The sequence below is a fragment of the Myotis myotis genome, unplaced genomic scaffold, assembly GCF_014108235.1.
Source record: "Myotis myotis isolate mMyoMyo1 unplaced genomic scaffold, mMyoMyo1.p scaffold_m19_p_18, whole genome shotgun sequence".
Classification (NCBI taxonomy): domain Eukaryota; kingdom Metazoa; phylum Chordata; class Mammalia; order Chiroptera; family Vespertilionidae; genus Myotis; species Myotis myotis.
The window spans coordinates 951,802-971,693 of record NW_023416322.1 but is presented as its reverse complement, the minus strand read 5'-3'; the positions used below and the strand labels follow the sequence as shown (position 1 = coordinate 971,693).

General features: G+C 54.0%; 1 protein-coding gene across 10 annotated transcripts in view; it reads right to left on the bottom strand.

The window, feature by feature from the left end:
* Window positions 1-831: 831 nt before the first annotated feature.
* The window catches only part of LOC118673380 (serine/threonine-protein kinase Kist), a 70,107-nt gene continuing 51,046 nt past the window's right edge, over window positions 832-19,892 (bottom strand). For 8 of the 10 annotated variants that reach the window (XM_036344086.1, XM_036344089.1, XM_036344090.1 and 5 more), the window contains 9 exons: window positions 18,536-18,740; window positions 16,495-16,670; window positions 14,956-15,128; window positions 9,288-9,481; window positions 8,486-8,626; window positions 7,746-7,934; window positions 6,841-6,891; window positions 3,942-4,008; window positions 832-1,352 (listed from right to left, as the gene is read on the bottom strand). In XM_036344086.1, coding sequence (XP_036199979.1) covers window positions 1,260-1,352; window positions 3,942-4,008; window positions 6,841-6,891; window positions 7,746-7,934; window positions 8,486-8,626; window positions 9,288-9,481; window positions 14,956-15,128; window positions 16,495-16,670; window positions 18,536-18,740 — 1,289 coding nt within the window. In that variant the 3' untranslated portion in view covers window positions 832-1,259. The remainder of the gene's footprint in view (window positions 1,353-3,941; window positions 4,009-6,840; window positions 6,892-7,745; window positions 7,935-8,485; window positions 8,627-9,287; window positions 9,482-14,955; window positions 15,129-16,494; window positions 16,671-18,535; window positions 18,741-19,892) is intronic. The other 2 variants (XM_036344087.1, XM_036344088.1) reach the window with 2 other exon arrangements.

Here is a 19,892-nt window from a genome sequence, read left to right as displayed (position 1 = left end):
CCCAGCTCGGGAGGGGCAGTGGGGGAACCTGGCAGAGAAGCGGGGACAGGAGCTCGCTCAGATGGAGAACGCAAACCTCACAAATCTTTTTGAGAAATGGGATGGAAAGCAGCAAAGTCGGGCTGTTACTGAGATAAAACAGAAAATATGCTCAGCACATGGTTAGGGCTCTCCACAGAAAATGAGCGTAGACACCAGTACCAGCATCGCGTGCCAGAACCGGGCCTGAGACTTCCACTTCCACACCCAGGGCCCTCCCAGGACTCCCCCGCCACAGCCGGTCAGGGAAGAGGAAAGGCATCCATCACTTCTGAGCCAGACTTTAGAATTTTTCATTTATCCAGATGCTAATTTTATGTGTTTGGTCAATAAATGCTTTCATGCAAATCTTATTTTAGACACTAATGATCTACAGTCCATGTTTTAATAACCACATTATTCTCCTTTCTAAAAATCTTCTAGCCGGAAACAAAGAAGACAAAAATGCTGGGAGGACAGTGTTTAACCTCCCGGGAGACGTGCCGCGAGCGCTTGGGCAAGCGAAGCCCTGGGGTGAACGAGGTCCCCAGCCTTGGCAGGACTGAGCCAGACGTCCTGCGAGGACACGCAGGGGCTGGCCCTGCACCCCGCCCCTCAGCTGTGCCACCGCACGTGTCCCCAGACCAGCCAATGCGCCTGCGGACCTGTCCCTGCGAGAACTGACCAGAGCCCGGCGCTGGGTAGGGACGTCGTGTCTGCCATTTCCCACAGCGGCAGCCTGTTGTCTGCATTATCTCAAGTTCCTTCCAAGTTCCCTCTTTTCCTAACGGAATGAAGTCCTCAAGGTACAAATGACACTCCACAGAGACTAAAAGTTTATTTCCCTAATTCTTTTCTTTAAAAAGTTTACTTTTTGATAAAGTAAAACCAACCTTCAGTACCATAGAAACCCTTCGACGTGAGCAGTGCACATTCTCTCTCTGTGCACCGTGAGGGGCCAGGCCCCGCCGAGGGCCGAGCGCGCACCCTGCCCGACACACGCGGCAGGATGTGTCCCGGACGCATGGTCCCCTGGGCTGGGGAACATCCTACAATTGAAAAATATAAATAAGACCTTCAATGAGCTGAGAGTCACAGAAATGCCTTGAACTCAGTCCACGGCTCCTGGGGCCGTGCAGCAGCTTCAGGGGCTCGCAGAGCAGGAGGCAGCCTGAGGGCCTGCGGGTCCCGTGGGTCCGTCACCAGGAGAAGCTGCTCTCGGGGCGAGGACAGCGCCTGCCTCACAGCCCGTTCTTCACCAGCTCGTGGACCCCATGCTCGTCAATGATCAGAGGCGCGTGGAACTCCCTGTGGGCCACGAGGCCCTCCAGGCCCTGAGAGGAAGGCGAGATGGAGGTTAGGAAACGGCGACAGTGGGGCGGCCGGCGGCTGCGAGGCAGCCGGGGCTGTGACATGCTTTAGAGCAGGGGTCCTCAAACTACGGCCCGCGGGCCACATGCAAATACAAATACTGTATTTGTTCCCGTTTTGTTTTTTTACTTCAAAATAAGATATGTGCAGTGTGCATAGGAATTTGTTCATAGTTTTTTTTTAAACTATAGTCCGGCCCTCCAACGGTCTGAGGGACAGTGAACTGGCCCCTGTTTAAAAAGTTTGAGGACCCCTGCTTTAGGGTGTGCAGCACAGAAGCTGGGCTGAGAGCAGAGGGTGAGTCAGTAAGAACCGATTTGGTGCACACTTTTTCCTTATTGAAATACTTCTCTATACGGTGGCCTGGTGGCCTGGTATGCCTGCAGTTGTCTTATGCCATGAACAACTTTAAAATAAAACCCCAAACTTAGAAAAAGTTAGCACAAGGTCAGAGGATTAGGAACCTGATTAAAATCGAAAATAAAGCAGTCAGGGTTTTTTCTTCTCTTCTGAGTTGCCACCATGCCCGGCTCCCGGGAACACCAGCCTGGCATTCACCCGTCTCTGAAGGAAGCCTGGGACGTGCTGACCTTCACATCCTCCCAGGTGTCTAGAAGGGAGTCGGGTGGGGCTCTGAGTGAGTGGCCTGGCAATTTGTTGGCATCAAATCCCTTTAAACCTCTGCAGCTGACAGTGGAGAAATGACGGTGTCTTTTGTTTGTTTCTATTTTCTGTTGTTTTTTTACATTTTATTATCTTTTTAATCTTTATTGTTGGAAGTATTACATAGGTCTTCTTTTTCCCCTATTTATCTCTTCCAGCTGCTCCTGTTCGCCCCCCCGCCCGCCCCGCCCTCACCACCCTATTGTCTGTGTCCACGGGTTATGCGTATGCACACAGGTCTTTGGCTGATCTCTTCCCACCCACCCTCTCCTGCCTCCCCTCTGAGATCCCAGTCTGTCCATGCTTCTCCCTGTGTTTCCTCTGGTCATCAGTTTATCTGGCTCATTTGATTCCACATGAAGGCGAGGTCGAGTGATGCTCGTCTTTCTCTGACTGACTGGCACACACTTTAAACTGGGCTTAATGACCTGCTTATAACAGCACGGAACAGACCACACTACAGTAAAATTATTCTGACTATAATGTTATTTCTAAAGTTAATAGGATGATACTCATTCTTCCTTTAATCGTCCCCAGCGCGGGGCACTTGCTAAGCATGGGGGAGGGGTGGCTGCCTCTGACAGGGTCTCTGGAAAATACGTCACACGTTAGAGCAGTGGTTCTCAACCTTCCTAACGCCGCGACCCTTCAATACAGTTCCTCATGTTGTGGTGACCCCCAATTTCACTGTTACAAATTGAACATCATTAAAGCATAGTGATTAATCACAAAAACAATATGTAATTATATATGTGTTTTCTGATGGTCTTAGGCAACCCCTGTGAAAGGGTCGTTCGACCCCCAAAGGGGTCACTACCCACAGGTTGAGAACCGCTGGGTTAGAAGAACCAGCTCCCTGGTTCTCAAAGCAAGAGCACTAGGTTTATGAACAATAGACCCTCCACTGGCTCAGTGGCTGGAGCATCGGCCTCGGATTCGATTCCCAGTCAAGGGCATGTACTTGGGCTGTAGGTTTGATCCGCCCCGTCGGAATACATGTGGCAGGCAACCAGTCGATGTGTTTCTCTCACACCGATGTTTTTCTCTCTCTCCTTCTCCCTCTCTTCCTCCCATTCTCTCTGAAGGGCAATGGAAAAAATATCCTCAGGTGAGAATTAATAAAACACTAGAGGCCCGGTGCACAAAATTTGTGCAGGGGAGTGGTATCTCTCAGCTCGGCCTGCACCCTCTCGCAATCCAGGACCACTGGCTCCTAACCACTCACCTGCCTAATGCCCCCAACTGCCCTCCCCTGCTAGCCTGGTCACTCCCAATGGCCCTCCCCTGCTGGCCTGGTCACTCCCAATGGCCCTCCCCTGCTGGCCTGATCATGCCCCTAAATGCCCTCCCCTGCCCACCTGATTGTGCCCCCAACTACCCTCCCCTGCTGGTCTGGTTGCCCCCAACAGCCCTCCCCTGCAGACCTGGTCACCCCTAACCCCCTGCTGTCCTGATCTGTCCCCCAACTGCCTCTGCCTCGGCCCCCACCACCATGGCCTTGTCCGGAAGGAAGTCAGATGTCCGGAAGATGGCCGGTTGATCCAGTCTAATTAGCATATTACCCTTTTATTAGTATAGATAAGTAAAGTAAAAAGAGCCATGTGATTTATCTACAAAACAAGGCGGTCACATATTTTTGAAAAGCCCGTTCTAACTCAATGTCCAAGGGACATGCACTGATGTGGAAGCGTGGGAACCAGCCTCGTGTGCTCTGTGGCAGAGCCGGGATAGACTGGCGGGGGAAGGGCCGAGAGCAAAGGCGGCTCTGCAGAACCGGCTCTCAGGGAAGGGTCCCCGCAATGCTCCGTCCTGTGAGGGCAGCTCCACTTAAACATGAAACAGAACCAGACTCTACTTTAAAAAAGGAGCAGAAAAGCAAAGCTACTCACTTCTCCGGCGTAGGAGGTGAGGGGGGAGACTTCACACTGGATTGGGTCATCGCTGGCGTCCTTCAAGCTGGGGAGAGACCACATGTCACAGACTGTTCCCGCGCTGCCCGCCAGAGGGAAAGGCAGAGCGGCTTTCCTCTGAGAAGCTTGTGAGAACAGAGTTCTGCTGTTAGCAGCCCCAACGACCACCAAGCGCCCTGAGGATTAGGCTCCCGGACACGGTCACGGTCAGCAGACAGCCGGGGCGTGCCGCACCTCGCCCGCCGGTGCATGCATCGCCTCCTGGACATCTCACGTCCAAGTTTTAATTTGACAAGGAAGGGACAGCAGACTGAACAGACATGGTCCAGGTACGTCCCCAGGTGCTTTGACCCTTCAGTCACTTTACTCCTCGCCACACCAGAGAGCTGGGCGCAGAGTCTGACAGACGTTAACTAACAACGCAGCCTGTACGGCAGCCACTCGCCACAGGGGGCACTCAAACCTGAACTCCTTGAAACTGTAAAACTCAATTTTAGTTTTAAAATTCAATTCGCATCACAATGACCGTGTTCCAAGTGCCTGTAGCCACGCGAGGCTGCGAAAGCAGGCCCGTCACCACGCGGCTCCTCCAGGCCACGCTCAGCACCGACAGCACCTGCCAGCCTGAGAGTCTCCATCACCTGGCACAAAGCAATGAAGTGTTAAAACATATCGAAAGCCCTGAGACCTCTGAGCTTTCGCCATGTCAAGAGTTTACAACAGGACCCCAGGCGCACAGAAGCCCGGCCTCCTGCCGCCTGGAGACCCCTCTCCGTCCCTGTGCTCGCACGTGGCCTGAAACTACAGCCCAGCCCAGAACTCCTGCGTGGGCCACGCCCGTTCTTTCCCCAACAGAACCGTCAGCTGGATTCAAGGTGCTCGTGCCCATGTCCTGCTCCCAGGACCACCGTCTGCCACGCTTCTCTGGCCAGGCCACTCTGGGTTACTCCAGGGCATTCCCACCAGGTCCCTGTGAGGAACTCCACCTCCCATCCTCTAGATTAGCTCAGGCCCCACCTTCCCCTGACTGCTCTCCACAGTGCCTGCCCTCCTTCATTTCCTCCAACAAAATGATGCTTATTAGCATCTGCTGAGGCACCGCGCTGTGGCTCAGCTGGCTGGATTCCTGCTCAGGCGCATACCTAGGCTGCGGGTTCAGCCCTGGTCGGGGATGTAAGGAAGGCGACCAACCGATGTTTCTCTCCCACTTCGGTGTTTCTCCCTCCCCTCTCTCTAGTCAGCAAGCGTATCCTCAGGGGAAGATGAAGACGCACATGCACGGGGACCCTCCCAAGCCTGCAGGAAACGCCTGCTCTCCTCAGGAGCCCGGGGCCTCTGCACGCTGACAGCACCTGCGGCCTGAGTGGGGAGGCTCCCGGGCTGACGGAGGAAAGGTGCTTTAAAGGTGGGGCACAGGGCTCTGCAGACTGTGTCAGGTTCCACCACGAGAGCCCCAGAGATCTGGCGCAGACCCCCCGGGCAGCTCAGGGTCACATATGCCAAGTGGGAAAATGAAGTCCCACCTGAACCTGACCCTGAACCTGAGGCCGAGGGACTTGGGGGCCAGGATCAGGAGGTAGTTTTGAACCCGAGGAACACACAGCTGCCTGAGCATGATCTCCGTCTGCATCACAGAGGTCCCCGCCACAGAGAACTAAGGGGACAGGGAGAAAGGAGCAGCGGTCCTCAGCCTGTGGGTCGCGGTCCTTTGGGGGTGGAACGACCCTTTCACAGGGGTCGCCTGAGACCATCGGAAAACACATGTATAATTACATATTGTTTTTGTGATTAATCACTATGCTTTAATTATGTTCAATTTGTAACAATGAGATTGGGGGTCACCACAACATGAGGAACTGTATTAAAGGTTGCGGCATTAGGAAGGTTGAGAACCACTGTACTAGGGAAAAGAATCTGAACAGGGAGAACTCTAAAACCTTTTGTATCTTCGCTGAGACGCTGGAGGACGTTTGCAGCTGTATAATTAAGAATCACTCACTTTTCAGGTTAAAAGCTGTGTGGTTCAATGAGAAGGAAATTTAAGGTCGAAAATCTATTTCTTAAATCATAAAGGCAGCTGCTTCCAGACGCTGCACCCAGTCCGCTTGGTGCAAAGATGACAGACCCAGGGCTCCTGGAGGACAGGAGCCGGCTCTGGGAGTCCCCTTCCTTGGCACAGCCCACGTCCCAGACCCGACAGCCACAGGTGGCCTCTGCTGGGCAAGACGAAGGGCAGGTGGCAAGGCGGCGACGCGACCACAGAGCTCTGCTGCTGCTGGGAACCCGCCCAGACCCTGCCCGGCACAGTCCCCGGGTCTCCACAACCTCCCTCCAGACCAGGCCTGCCCTGCGGGGGTGCGACAGCATCTGCCGCGCTCTCTAGCTACACAGACCATAGCTTTTCAGACGCTGGCAGCACCCAGAGGGGAGAGGACATGGGTGCTCCAGCTAAAAATGACCTGCTCTTACAACAAGACACTTTCTTAGGAGCAGGACAGTGACTAATACTAGCACAGAGAGACCGAATGGGGAGCTATTAGCATGAGAACAAATGCAAGAAGTTTCCTGCCCCCTCGGGCCTCAGGATGACTCCAGTCCAGGAGACACCCCAGCACACGTGGTGGCTGTGTGGTGCTCCCGCAGGGCCCCTGCGCCAACCTTACCTGCACTCGCGGACGCTCACTGCGGCGCAGACGCCTGTGGGGGCTTAGTACGGCATGCTGCCCGTGCCCAGCATGCACTGCGCTGAGTTAGTGTCCAGACAGATGCCTGCCACCAAGGAAGCAGCGCCCACCAAAGCCCCGCCCCCGCGGCAGCGCTACACTAGCTCCGGGAGAAGCCAGCCCTACACCATGCTGCAGGCAGGCGGGATAGTTACTTGTCCGCGACCCCGGCTGTGACGGCCTCGGGCTGTCCGTGCGCACCAGTGCTATGTGGGAACAAAGAAGCATTACTGGGGGAGCAAACCAAACACAACAATGAGGGAACTGCCAACTCTGCGGGCCTGGAGGCAGGATGGATGGTAAGGGATAAACTCAGCAAAGGAGATGGAGGGTTGAAAACAAACTCAATGGCCAAGACAAGCAAGGACAGCTGCCACGCCCATGCCGGTGGCCCTGGCCGGGACACGCTCAGCAGGCCCCTTCGGTGACAGCCAGACCAGCCGCCGGAGGCCCAGCACGAACCGTGCTCAGCACCTCTGAGCACCCAGCCAGCACTCCACCCCGTGAGGGCACAAGTGACACGGCAGGACATGCTTTGTGAGCACAGAAACCAAAGGACTTAGCAGGGACTTCAGGTGCCGGTGAAGGTTTGATCATAAAATATAAGATTTAGCCTAAAAGGCCTTTGTATCCGGCTGAATAGCTATAAGAATCTCCTTGTTTCCACTTCTAAAATCCCGTAATATTTTTCAAGATTGAGGACTCGGGACTCAGTGGCATTCATTTCCCTTCCTGGCGCCTCTCTTAGGACCTGAGGCTGCCACGGTGGCCCTGTGTCCCGTAGGGGTGGCGGGAGTTTTGGGGTCCCCCAGATGTGTGGGCAGTGACCTATGGTACAGCTGCTGCTGACAGCCAGACCCAGAGGCACCAGTGGTCACCTTCCAACCACTGCTGCCGGAGTCACTTCACGCCCGGGAGACGTGTGTGAACACGAGGCTTCGGCAGATCCCTGTGGGGAGCAGGCATCCCCCACACCAGGCAGGGATGCTCTGCTTGGTTAAAGATGCAGTAACAACCGAGAGAGAGGCGGCCAGGAGCGAGGGCCAGGGCACACGCTCACCGGGGGATGGCGGGCAGGCGGCGGCCGTTCTCGTCGATGAAGTGGCCCCCGGCATTGAGCACCCAGCAGTGGTGCAGGGACATGAGCGCATGCCGGGCCGTGGTGGGGTTGTCCTTGCCGTTCTGACTATCTGCGTTCTTCAGAGGGGAGAACTCGTCTTCCCGCAGCACCTCATACACCACAAACTTCCTGCCGTGGAAGCAAACGGAGATGCCTGACTACAAATAAAGCTGCTCCCGGCATGGCCCCACCGCCGGGCCTCCACCCAGCCCCGACCAAGACTCCAAGAAGTAACTAGTCACAAAGACTAGAAATCTTGGTGCAAAAAGATCCCATTAGTGTCTTCTGGGCAGAAAAAGGACGATTTAGGAATGTGTTTGGTGAGATGGTTCTTAGCTGATCTGTCGTCTGTGTTTCATACCGGTCAGCTCTGCGGTTTCCTGGAGCTACGGGAACTGAGCACACTCCTGTGACCCTGGCTCTCGGGCAGGGCGACGCCTGAGCCCAGGGCCAACTCTCTGGCGGGCCTGCTAGTCGCTCAGCCAGAGCGAGGGCGGAGAGCCCACGGCTGACGACCACTGAGTGAGGAGAGCCTCCCGCAACTCCACACTCGTGGCCTGGGGCTCCGACGCCGTCACAGCACCCGCCACTGGCGGCGAGTGTGCGGAGGCGGCGTCCTGCCTGGGAGAGGAAGGCAGGTCCCGAGACCCTCGGTCCATCCTACTGGCTGCGACACCTACTTTGCAAACTGGAAGATGTCGAAGACGAACTTTTCCATCTTTATTCCGTTTGGCTTGTCGGGCTTCACGCGCTGCCCCTGGGAGTCCACACACGGGATCTTCTTCTGAGCCACATGGTGCTGCAGCTGCGGCTCGTGCACACTAGGCAGGAAGAGAGGTCACTGGGGGGAGACCTCCGAGGCCGTCACACCAACGCCTCCCCCGGACCCCGTCGTCCGAGGGGGGGGATGGAGCACTAACAGTCACTGCGGATGAAGGCGCGAGGCGACAAGCAGCACAGTGGACTGGGAACCGCCGAGGGCCGGGCGGACTGAGCAGCCGTCCTGGCGCTGAAGCTGGCCCGTGGTGGGTCAGACAGCACGTGCCCTTCCCTCTACACCTGGGCAGGCTCCGCCCGGCCCCAGCTGCCCTCACGCCCTAAGGCCCTGGCTCCTGAGGTTCGTCGACACCAGCTCCCGTAGACTGACGCCCCTCTACACGTCCCGGGCCTGGCTCAGCAGCTGTGGGGCAAATGCCCCTCCCAAGTGTCCGGCTGTGGGAGAGCCGGGGTTCGTGTCTGTCCCTCACTTCACAAGGCCTAGCACACTGGCGGGAGCGAAGAGAAGAAAAGGGGCGACTCTGTGCCTCAGCTTATGCCCTGGGAGGGGCTCCTATGACCCAACTCACTTACCCCCCGCGCCAGAAACATGTCACTGGGCATAGGTGACCCCCAGGAAGTGGGCGAATTCTGCAGGACTGGACTTGGGGTTATCTCCCGACTTCTCATGCAACAAACAATCCACAACGCCCCACCCTGCCGTACTTGACAATGTCTCTCAGAAAGGGCACGGTGAAGAAATGGTTGGCGATGTTCCCCGCGTTGAACAGCAGCCGTCCATCCGGGCCCCGCCGCTGCGCCGTGGCCAGGGAGATCTCGCTGTACTCCACCACCTGGTACACCCCGTCCACGCGGCACACCACGCCCACCGGCTCTGTCGGGTTCGTCTTCTCCACCACCTGCCCCAGGCAGACAACATCACAGGAAGAAAAGCACTCGCTACGCTGCCCACCGCCATTGCACAGCCCGGGTGCACTTGCACTTACCAGGCGGGGGGGGGGGGGGGGGGGGGGGCGCTAGCTGCAGACCATCACCTACCCCTGCACAGTCTCTGACAGACTCCCTTCCAACTGGACGGGAGGCTCATCGTTAACTTCCCAGGGAGCAGCAAGTCCCCGACACAGCAGGCGGCCCAGCAGTGCGGCCTCCGGGCCTCCTGGCTGTGGGAACCGAGCCCTCACTCCTGCCTTCAGCCGCTGGCAGGTCGGCGCTGGCTGTGCTGACTTAAGGAAATCAGTTGCTGGAGAAAAGCTTTAACTTTACTGATTTGATTTTGTCTATACTCAGCATAGACTTTTCAAACTGGGGACACATTTCAGGAATCACCGGAACTGGGAATAATTGAATGAGAAGCCTACGTCCCCCAAATACCTTTATGTTTATTTAACTAGAGGCCCGGTGCACGAAATTCATGCACTCGGGGGGGAGGGTCCCCCAGCCTGGCCTGTGCCCTCTCACAGTGTGGGGGGAGCCCCGCAATCTATTGCCCCAAAGAGGTAGGCGGGGCCACAGGACACCCAGGCCGCCAGGCCCCGCCTCCACACCTCGCACACAGTGTCAAGTACCTGCCCACCCACGCGCACGCAATGCACACGCAGCCACCTGGTGATGGATTGTGATGGTGTGAGGGCATCACAGTGTGAGGGCGTGACGACCACCTAGGCTATTATAGTATAGATGTGTCCTTAACCACACTCAGCTACTTTGAGTATAAATAGAATGAAATTTCTCTGAGATTCATAAGACAAAAAGTAAGGCCTTTTGCCTCTTGTTTTATATTGCCCAAATCACTATTTTATTTGAAAATGACTCCCCCCCCCCCCCCATTTTCATTCATGGAAACAGCATATTCCTTGTTTTGAGGGATGTCACGGGGAGGCAGGGGCAGCAGGCAGGTCACTGGCTCCCACTCCGACTTCAGGCAGAAAGGCCCGCCCCACTGACCTGTGTCCCATGCTAGGTTTTGTCTGAAGAGGTTCTATTCTTTAAGAAAGTTTGTAAACCAGCTATTGGACCTTCTGTCCATGGCTCCAGGCTGGGGAGCTGAGAGAAAGGGGTGTGTGAAAATCAGAGGGAGATGTAGGAGTATTTCATTAAAAAAACCTCACAGGTACTTCTGACACCCGCCACCCCAACCCCACACAACTCACCTAAATGTCTAACTTACTCAGGAGACAACTGTGAGAGAACTAATCTGAAGTCAGGGTTCCGCTGATACAAAGAGCCTCAGAAGGATCACAATAGAGTAGCTGAAGGGACTGCACGCTCTGCCTGTTCACTCACGTTCCAGCTGCTTCCAAGTATTTTGAAAAATGTGTCCCCGGTTTGAAGAGTCTATGCTAAGTATAGATGAAAGCAAATCAGAAGAGGTAACTTTTCCTTAAGTCAGCACAGCCAGCGCGACCTGCCAGCGGCTGAAGGCAGGAGCGAGGGCTCGGTTCCCACGGCCAGGAGGCCCGGAGGCCGCGCTGCGGGCTGCCCGCTGTGTCCTTGCACTATTTGTCCTAAAAGGAGCACAGGGTTCGGTGAAAAGGAGCCTTCTACCAAGGAAAGGAGTGGAGCTGGAGGGGACAGCACGGCCAGGTCATGGCCTCTCGGAGGTGATCCCATCCATCAGCCGTGCCTCCCCTCCCTGCCCACAGTGGGCAGCTCACTACCCGGGGGTTTGGAATCGACTCCTCTCGTCCCGTTAGAAAAACAAACTTTAAAAGGTTTGTTTCCCAATCCCCTCTCTGTCCCTGCTCCCACCACCATGGGAACGGCAGGAAGCACTGTGCACTGTACACACACCAAGTGTTCATCTCAGGGTGAAGGGTGTCCTTCCATGACAAGTACTAACCTCCAGGGACTGTAAGTCTAAACCACAGAGAGAGCATCTGAACGCCGCACGAAGGTGGAGGTCAGCTTACATTATTCAGAAACGACAGCGCAGAACTCAGAGCCTGCTCTGCTGTCACGGGCCAAACCCTGAACGCTGAGCTGCAACCCGTGAGCCTCGGAGTCCCTGAGCCGCTTTAGAAATGTGTGGGTGCCTGAGAGGGCGTTGGTTAAAGCTGGAAGGGCAGCACCCACGGAGAGCCAGGCGGGCTGCTCTGGCTCATGGAGAAGTGAGAGAAAAGGGGCCTTGGGGACAGGTTCAGGGAGCTGGCCCAGGACAAGCTGCTGCTGCCCATTGCTCCCCTGGCTGCAAGTCTCGCGGGGTCCCTGAGGGTAGGAGATGGGTACCTAAGGCGGGGGGGGGGGGGGGGGGGGGGCAGGCTTGCGCTAGAAAATGATCTTTAACTCACAATGGTCCTGCCCTTTCAGCTTTGTGCAAACCACACCGCCCTACAGTCTATTCTCAAGACTCTCATTCCTTAAAAAGCTTAACTCACAAGACAGGAGCCTGGTAAGAAAGTACTGCAAAGAATGCTACTGCTGCACTGTGACTCTCCCTAACTCAGGCGGCTTTTAAAAGTATGTCTTCATTTTACTACAATGAAAAGGGTGGGAGGACAGATTAATAAGTGGTTTCTGATGCCTCTAGGACAGTGGTTCTCAACCTTCTGGCCCTTTAAATACAGTTCCTCATGTTGTGACCCAACCATAAAATTATGTTCGTTGCTACTTCATAACTGTAATGTTGCTACTGTTATGAATCATAATGTAAATATCTGACATGCAGGATGGTCTTAGGCAACCCCTGTGAAAGGGTCGTTCGACCCCCAAAGGGGTCGTGACCCACAGGTTGAGAACCGCTGCTCTAGGAACTGGACCCACAGCAGCCCAGTCCCATTTGGTTGCAGACACAGACCTGGGGGCATGGAGAAGAGTGACTGGAGACCAGCACACTCATGAAAGTCAGGGCACCAATCATAGTTCCTAGCCACCAGCAAACATAACTACTCTAAGGGGTTTGCTTTTATAATGTGACATGAGCCTGGCTGGCAGGGCCCAGTGGTTGAGCACCGACCTATGAACCAGGAGGTCATGGTTCGATTCCCATCAGGGCACATGCCCCGGTTGGGGGCTCAATCCCCAGTGGGGGGCGTGCAGGAGGCAGCCGATCCATGATTCTCTCTCTTCATGGATTTTTCTATCGCTCTCTCCCTCTCCCTTCCTCTCTGAAATCAATAAAAAATATATATATTAAAAATCCTATATAATAAAGAGGTAATATGCAAATTAACCCTCACACCCTTACAAGATGGCTGCCTACAACCAGGCCGGCAGGGGGTTAGTGAGGGACGACCAAACGACTGAACAGCAGGCTGCGTGGGGCAACCAGGCTGGTGGTGGTGGTGGGGGGGGGGGGGCAGTTGGGGGCAACTAGGCCAGCAGTGGGGGGGCAGTTAGGGGCAATCTGGCCAGCAGGCAGGTGAGTGATTAGGAGCCAGCGGTCCAGGATTGTGAGAGGGATGTCCAACTGCCCCCAAGGGGTACCGACTGGGCTGAGAGGATGCAGGCTGGGCTGCAGGGACACCCCCCGCCCCATGGATGAATTTCGTGCACCGGGCCTCTAGTCTATATATAATGTGACATGATACTAAAACGAGAAGTGGTGATGGAGCCCTCAAGCCTGGAACAGACTGAGGCCTGGAGCTTGCCTGCTCATTTCTGAGGTCAAATGGGCTGACACCCCTTCCAGGTTCACACTGCAGATAAATTTTGAGAGAAAGGACATCTTTATAACAGAAAATCTCCAACCAGGGATCTGGCATGTCTCTGTGGCAAGCCTTCTTTTTAAATTTATGTCATCTAATTTTGTTTTTGTCAGAAAGACCTTCTCTTCATGTCAATATTATAAAATTATTCTAATCAACAAACAACAAGTGCTGGAGAGGATGTGGAGAAAAAGAAACCCCCTTACCCCTATGTTCATAGCAGCACCATTCACCATAGCTAAGATATGGAAACAGCCTAAGTGCCCTCAGCAGATGAGTGGTTTAAAAACTGTGGTACATCTACACGATGGAATACTATGCTGCTGTAAAAAGGAAGGAACTTTTACCATTTGCAACAGCATGGATGGACCTGGAGAGCATTATGCTAAGCGAAATAAGCCAGTCGGAGAAAGATAAATATCACATGATCTCACTCATATGTGGACTATAGTGAACAACATAAACTGATGAACAAAAATAGAGCCAGAGACAGAGAAGCATCTAACAAACCGTCAATCTTCAGAGGGGAGGCAGAGGAGGGTGGGAGTGGGGGGTAAGAGATCAACCAAAGGACTTGCATGCATGCATATGAGCATAACCAATGGACATACGGGGGAGGGGGAGGGGGGAGGGCCTGAGCTGGGGGTGAGGGAGGCTGGGGAGAGGTCAATGAGGGGAAAAAGGAGACTTATGTAATGCTTTAAACAATAAAGAATTTAAATAATTAAATACATAAAATTACTCTACCTTTTCTTCTAACATCTTAATGGAGTTTTTAATATTTGACTCTATAATACATTTGAAATTGATTGTGATATGAACTTAGGGAGAGGCCTTCCTTTATTCTCAGACCTTCCTTTATCCTCATTCACCCCCAAACCTGAGATGTGAGTCGCACAGCGACTCCTCCATGCACTGGGCAGGCTCTGGACGTCAATCTGCCGCCTTCTCCTGGGTCAGCACCGCAGGCCTCACGTGTAGTATTCACAATCCACCTGAATGTCTGATAGTCTGTCTCGAAACCTCTCCCCTCCTCCTCACCAACCACCTTCAACATTTCCTGGCCGCCTTCCCATGTTTATTCTAAGCTTTATCACTGTTTTGGACCCAGAATAGAGTCACTGGGACTTAGATCAGGACGGTGTGATACTTTAATTTGTGGGAATTGATACCTTTACAGATTCCCAGGAAAAGTAATATTTATATCCATATTTTTAAACCTTCCAACATGTCCATCTGATTCCAAGATATATTCCATGGACTGTCTGTCTCCCTGAAGGCATGTCTCCCACAGCACCGCCTGTAAACCTCCCTCCAACTTAGTCCCTGCATGTTTGTGGCCAGTCGAGACATCACTAATCCCAACTGCCCTCACCCCCAACCTGCATACCCCGTCGTATTCGAGAGCCTACCAGGAGCGACTTGCTGACGTCCAAGACCGCTGTCTGTGCCTCTCGTCCCCACAGCCCTGCAGCCGGCTCAGAGGCCCGTGGATGCTCGGGCCTGGGGAGGACCACCCTCCCAGGTGCTGACTGCAAACTCTCACTTCTGATGGACAAGCGTACAACCTAACTTCTGGAACCAAACGTTGCCACGTTAAGAGAAAGAGTGGGTGTGGGTGGGTAAGATCCCTGGAGCGATGAATGGCTCCACAATATTCCAACCGCCCAGTAACGCTGGCCGGGCTCCTGTGAGAGGCGCTGGCAGGGAGCCGTAGAGAAAGGCCTCACCTTGGCGCCGCAGTCCGCTCCCTGCTGAATGCAGAATCCGATGAACCGTGGGTCTGCCACTCTCACCAGGATGTTGTCGACGCAGTAGACGTGAACGCTGACCACGCCTCTGCGCTCCATGTCCCCCACGATGTCCCCGGCGGCCAGAGCCCGGTAAAGGCCTCCGTTCCCGTCTGGGAAATGAGACAGCCCTTAGAGCACAGCAGACCCATTCTGAAGGTCACCCGAAGGTCACTCGGTGTGGGCCAAGAAAACACGTCCAAGCAGAGTCAGTAGCCGTCACTGTATGAGCAAGTCAACCCCAGAGACCACACTTCCCTTTAATCTGCCCTTTTAACAATTCAGCCTGAAGTATATGGTGAAACACAAAATTGCTTATCAGACAATGGTCATCCCACAACTTCCAAGTTTTATTACTGTTTGTATGATTGGCGCTGACTGCATTTGCAGCCTGACGATGTCACCCATGTCAGAGAGAAAACCACATGGAAACTTCATGTGAAGTCACTGGTTTAAAACCAGACTCACATGAAGGTCAGTGGTGACCTAAGCTCCGTGCAAGGAAAGCCCCCTCCCTCTGCCTTTCCTGCTGCCTCACGTCCTGTCAGCAACCTCGGCCACAGCTGACAGCATGATGCGGATTAGACAGCACAGAGGGGGCTCAGGACAGCAAGCTCTTCCACTGACAGCAAGAATTAAGAAGAAGGAAGAAGCCAAAAGCACCCTGTGGACACCACTGTCTCCTTCCAGCCTCCCCTCCCCCCACAGATCCAGACAGGAGCCAGCAGCGTGGCCTCCTGCTCCCAGAGTCACACCCAGGTCATGGCTCGGGCTGTGCTCACGCAGCCCGGGTTTGTGGACGCGGAGGCTCCGAGGGCACCGTGTGTGCAGCTGTGCTCTCCTTCTCTGGCTCCACCTACTAAGGCCATTTCCCTGGCAACTTAACGGCTCCAAACAATTACTTCAATGCTCTTTAAGAAACAAGGGTACCGCCGAAACCGGTTTGGCTCAGTGGATAGAGTGTCGGCCTGCGGACTAAGAGGTCCCGGGTTCGATTCCGGTCGAGGGCATGTACCTGGGTTGCAGGCACTTCCCCAGTGGGGAGTGTGCAGGAGGCGGCTGATCGATGTTTCTCTCTCATCGATGTTTCTGACTCTCTATCCCTCTCCCTTCCTCTCTGTAAAAAATCAATAAAATATATTTTAAAAAAAAAAGAAAGAAAGAAACAAGGGTACCGATAAACCCTAACTCAGCCTCTTACTTCTTAAACTGCAGGGGCTGGCCATTTTTCGATCCGATAAACCCCGGCGGAGCAACCTGCGGCAGAGGGAGCACGTGCTCTGGGCGCACACAGGCTCTCTCCAGGACAGACACTCGCAAGAAGCTCACCGCAGGCACGTCCATTTTTTAAATCATTGCCAAACTGCGAAAAATTCTAAAACATTCATTTTCAACATCCAGATCACGTTAAAAGGGAAATTAAAATTCAATTACTACGTCACCCACTCCTAGTCACCATTAACAAGCGAGGCCACAGACCTGGAGCCATGGACACCTTGCTCTTCTCTTCCAAAATAATTTTGCCATCAAAACTCATAGCTGGCAGCATCCCCTGCTGGAAAAAGATGACGTTCTCCTTCTGTAAGCCGAAGTATCTGTGCCTGGCGAAGAACTCCTCTGTGGACTGCATCGTCCTGCCGCTGGTCATGATGTACCTGCAGGAGGAAAGTGTCTTCTGAGACCGAGCCGTCGGATTAGGGCACAAAAAGCCTTGTCTGGGCCCGAGCGAAAGGAAGTCTTGAGAGCACTTGGCCTCCCTCAGGGGAACCTCTTCCACCACCTCCCCCCCTCGGTGTCAGACACGCCTCTGCACACCTCGGCAACAGAGCCTGCAGCCAGCTCAAGGAAAGAGCTGGAAACTGTGAAAAGTCTATTTTAAATTAAAAACCTGTGGACAAAAGGGGCCACATGCTAACCTGACAAGCTCAGGGAAGAAGTCCCCCCCCTCCACTTTGCTTTCTCCCGCCTCCCTAATCCATCACCAGTGAATCTCATGAAGCCGCCTACACCCCTCCTTTGATCGTGATGCATAAAATCAGGTGAAAAACCACCCTCTCCGGAGCATTATCTCAATCCGTTGAGGTTCTGCTTCCTGGCAGTTGTCGACAGCTTAGCTCAAACTCACAAAAACTCTTTACAGGTTCGAATGTTTTTACGTTAACAAATTCATATTTTAACAAAGTAGAAAAGGGTAACTATGATACATCCAATGATCTCTGGTGGTTTCCTGCTACAATTCGGAAATGGAATGTGGGCTCTGTCGCCTTCATGTCAAATCAGAGAAGGACAGTTATACTCTTTGTTGCCACAGGAATCCCCCAGCGCAGGTGGCAGAGGAGGACAAATCTAAAGCCAGCACCTGGAGGACACACTCAGCTAAGTGACCTGTGCTGAGTGAATCAATGAAGACAATGGCCTCATCCCCACCACAGTAGGTCTCTGTCTCTTTAACAAACTGTCGTGGGCATTTTGAACTCCGGGCACAAGGGCGTGGGTGGGATCTAGAAGGTGGCAGAGAAACACAACTTTGCAGCTGGGCGGAAAGAAGGAAGCCAAACCCCGGGGCCTGAGCTGGGAGTCCTGCTGGCTGCGGAGCACGCCATGTCCCTCCCACGTCCCCACAGGGGCCCAGATGGAGCGGCAGTTGTGTGGGAAGACCCGGGCGTCTGGGGAATCACTGAGCCGGTGGGAAGCAACACGGGCCAGACTCGACCGCGGGACCGGAAGGTCTTTCAGGGGCCTCTTCCTGCAGGCCAGGCAGATGGGCAGAGAAGCCAGCAGAGTATTTGCTGGTCACATGGGGCTGTTACAGGATCAGGGACCTGAGGAATCTCACCCCCACAGCGGGCCACCCCACAAAACGTGCTGATCCCAAGCTGTGGGGAAAGAGACTAAGGAGCTACGTCCACACCTTCCCAAGAGCAGAGCAGAAGCTCCACCGTGGTGGTGGCTCAGGAGGACCCTGGGGAGGCAGACCTGGTGCCTGGCCCCAGACCCCAGGCTGGCCCACCGCAGAGGTCAGTGGAGCGTTCAGCCAGGGAGGGGAGGGGCGGGGGGAGGGGGTTCGGAAAGGCTAGATAACCTAGAACTTCAGAACACAAGTTCCTAGGCTGAGAGAACCCTCAGAAAACAGACCCACACCATGTCAAGAAATTCCAGATCCTGGAGATGAGGAGAGGCCCTAAGCGCTCTCAGAGAGGGGAGACAGAAAGCAGAATGGCACCGGGAACCAGAGCCGCCTCCAAATTCCAAAGATTCAAACGTTCAGACATTCTACACACAAACCACCAATGAGGAGGAGATTTCCAGATGGAGAGCACCCACTGCACCCAAAGGACTCTGGTGAGGATGTCGACGCGGGGGAGAACGCACTGCTCCTTAAAGCTGCAGTGCTCACCTGCTGGCTCAATACATGTCACCTTTCACACATGTGGTGATTACAACTCCCAATAAAGCCAGCAGTAACTATGTCTGCTTAGGAATACAGCTCACATGCTGGGGCCCGCAACGAGCCTCTTACCAGGGGATGGTGCATCTGTTCCCATGGCGCTTCTCAGCTAGCTGCTGAAGCTTCAGGATTCGCTCCGCTTGAAGCTGGAAAAGGGTCTTATGGGAGGGCAAGCCAACATCATACATCCCCTTGGGGTATGTGACACCGAGCCGCGTGCCCTGCCCACCGGCTAGAAGAAGAACCGCCACTCTGTTCTGAGAAATGTGGAGGAGTCCTAGGAGAGAAAACGCTGGTGTCAGGAAAGCTCTACACGTCAGCGCTTCAGGGCCCGCCCCTGAGGCCGCCCTCTGCATAACCAACGAGGACTCCACACTAATCGTGGTGACTCTTGTAATAAAAACATTTTTATTATTAAAAAATTAATTTATACAGACACCCAACCAAGGACCGAACACCAAGTAATATACTTCAATGAACCAATGGTCATCTTTCTGATCACCGGAAGGTGACGACCAAGAGATGTTACGCATGTTTTACGAGTACTGACTCCTCGGCAAGCGGAGACAAAGATGGGGCGGGAGATGTCTAGGCTCCTCAATGACCTCCAGCGCATACATAACTCAGCATTAATCGGTCAATCCGCGAGCACGCTAATCTCCTAGGCAGCCACCATGCAGCAAATGTACAGAAAAGCAGCCTCAGTGAGGACAGCGTGTGCAGTGCAGCGGTTAGAAGCCAGACTCTGAGGTCAGGACCCGGGTCTGAAACCCACTGACTGGGTGAGCTTAGGGTGTGCCTGCGAACGACAGGAGGCTGGGTGATGGGCATGTTCTCTCTTCTGACAGGTTACATGGGCGTATAAATCTGTTAAAACTCCTAAGACTAGTATGTTAGTGTATAAATTATACTTCAATAAAATGGATTAAACTGCCTTTTTAATGGATCATCCACAGCAGCAGAATGTGAAACTGAGTCTTTTTGTTGCTGATTTATTTCTGCTGCTAGAAGCTTGTCCGTTTTCACTAGCTGAATGTTCAGCAATCCTATATAATAAAAGCCTAATATGCTAAGTGTCCAGTCGTCCGTTCAACCAATCAAAGTATAATATGCTAATGACATGCTAGGGCCACTCAGCCGTTCACTATGATGTGCACTGACCACAAGGGGCAGACAGTCGACTGGTCAACCAGTCGCTATGATGTGCACTGACCACCAGGAGGCAGGTGCTCCGACTGGTAGGTTAGCTTACTGCTGGCGTCTGGCCGATCAGGACTGAGCGAGATGGGGCGGACACTCCCTGGAGCCTTCCGCGGTCCCTCCCCAGCTGGCCAACCTCTCGTGTCCCTCCCCAGCCCTGACCGTGCACCGGTGGAGTCCCTCGGCCTGGCCTGCGCCCTCTCACAATCCAGGACGCTTTGGGGGATGT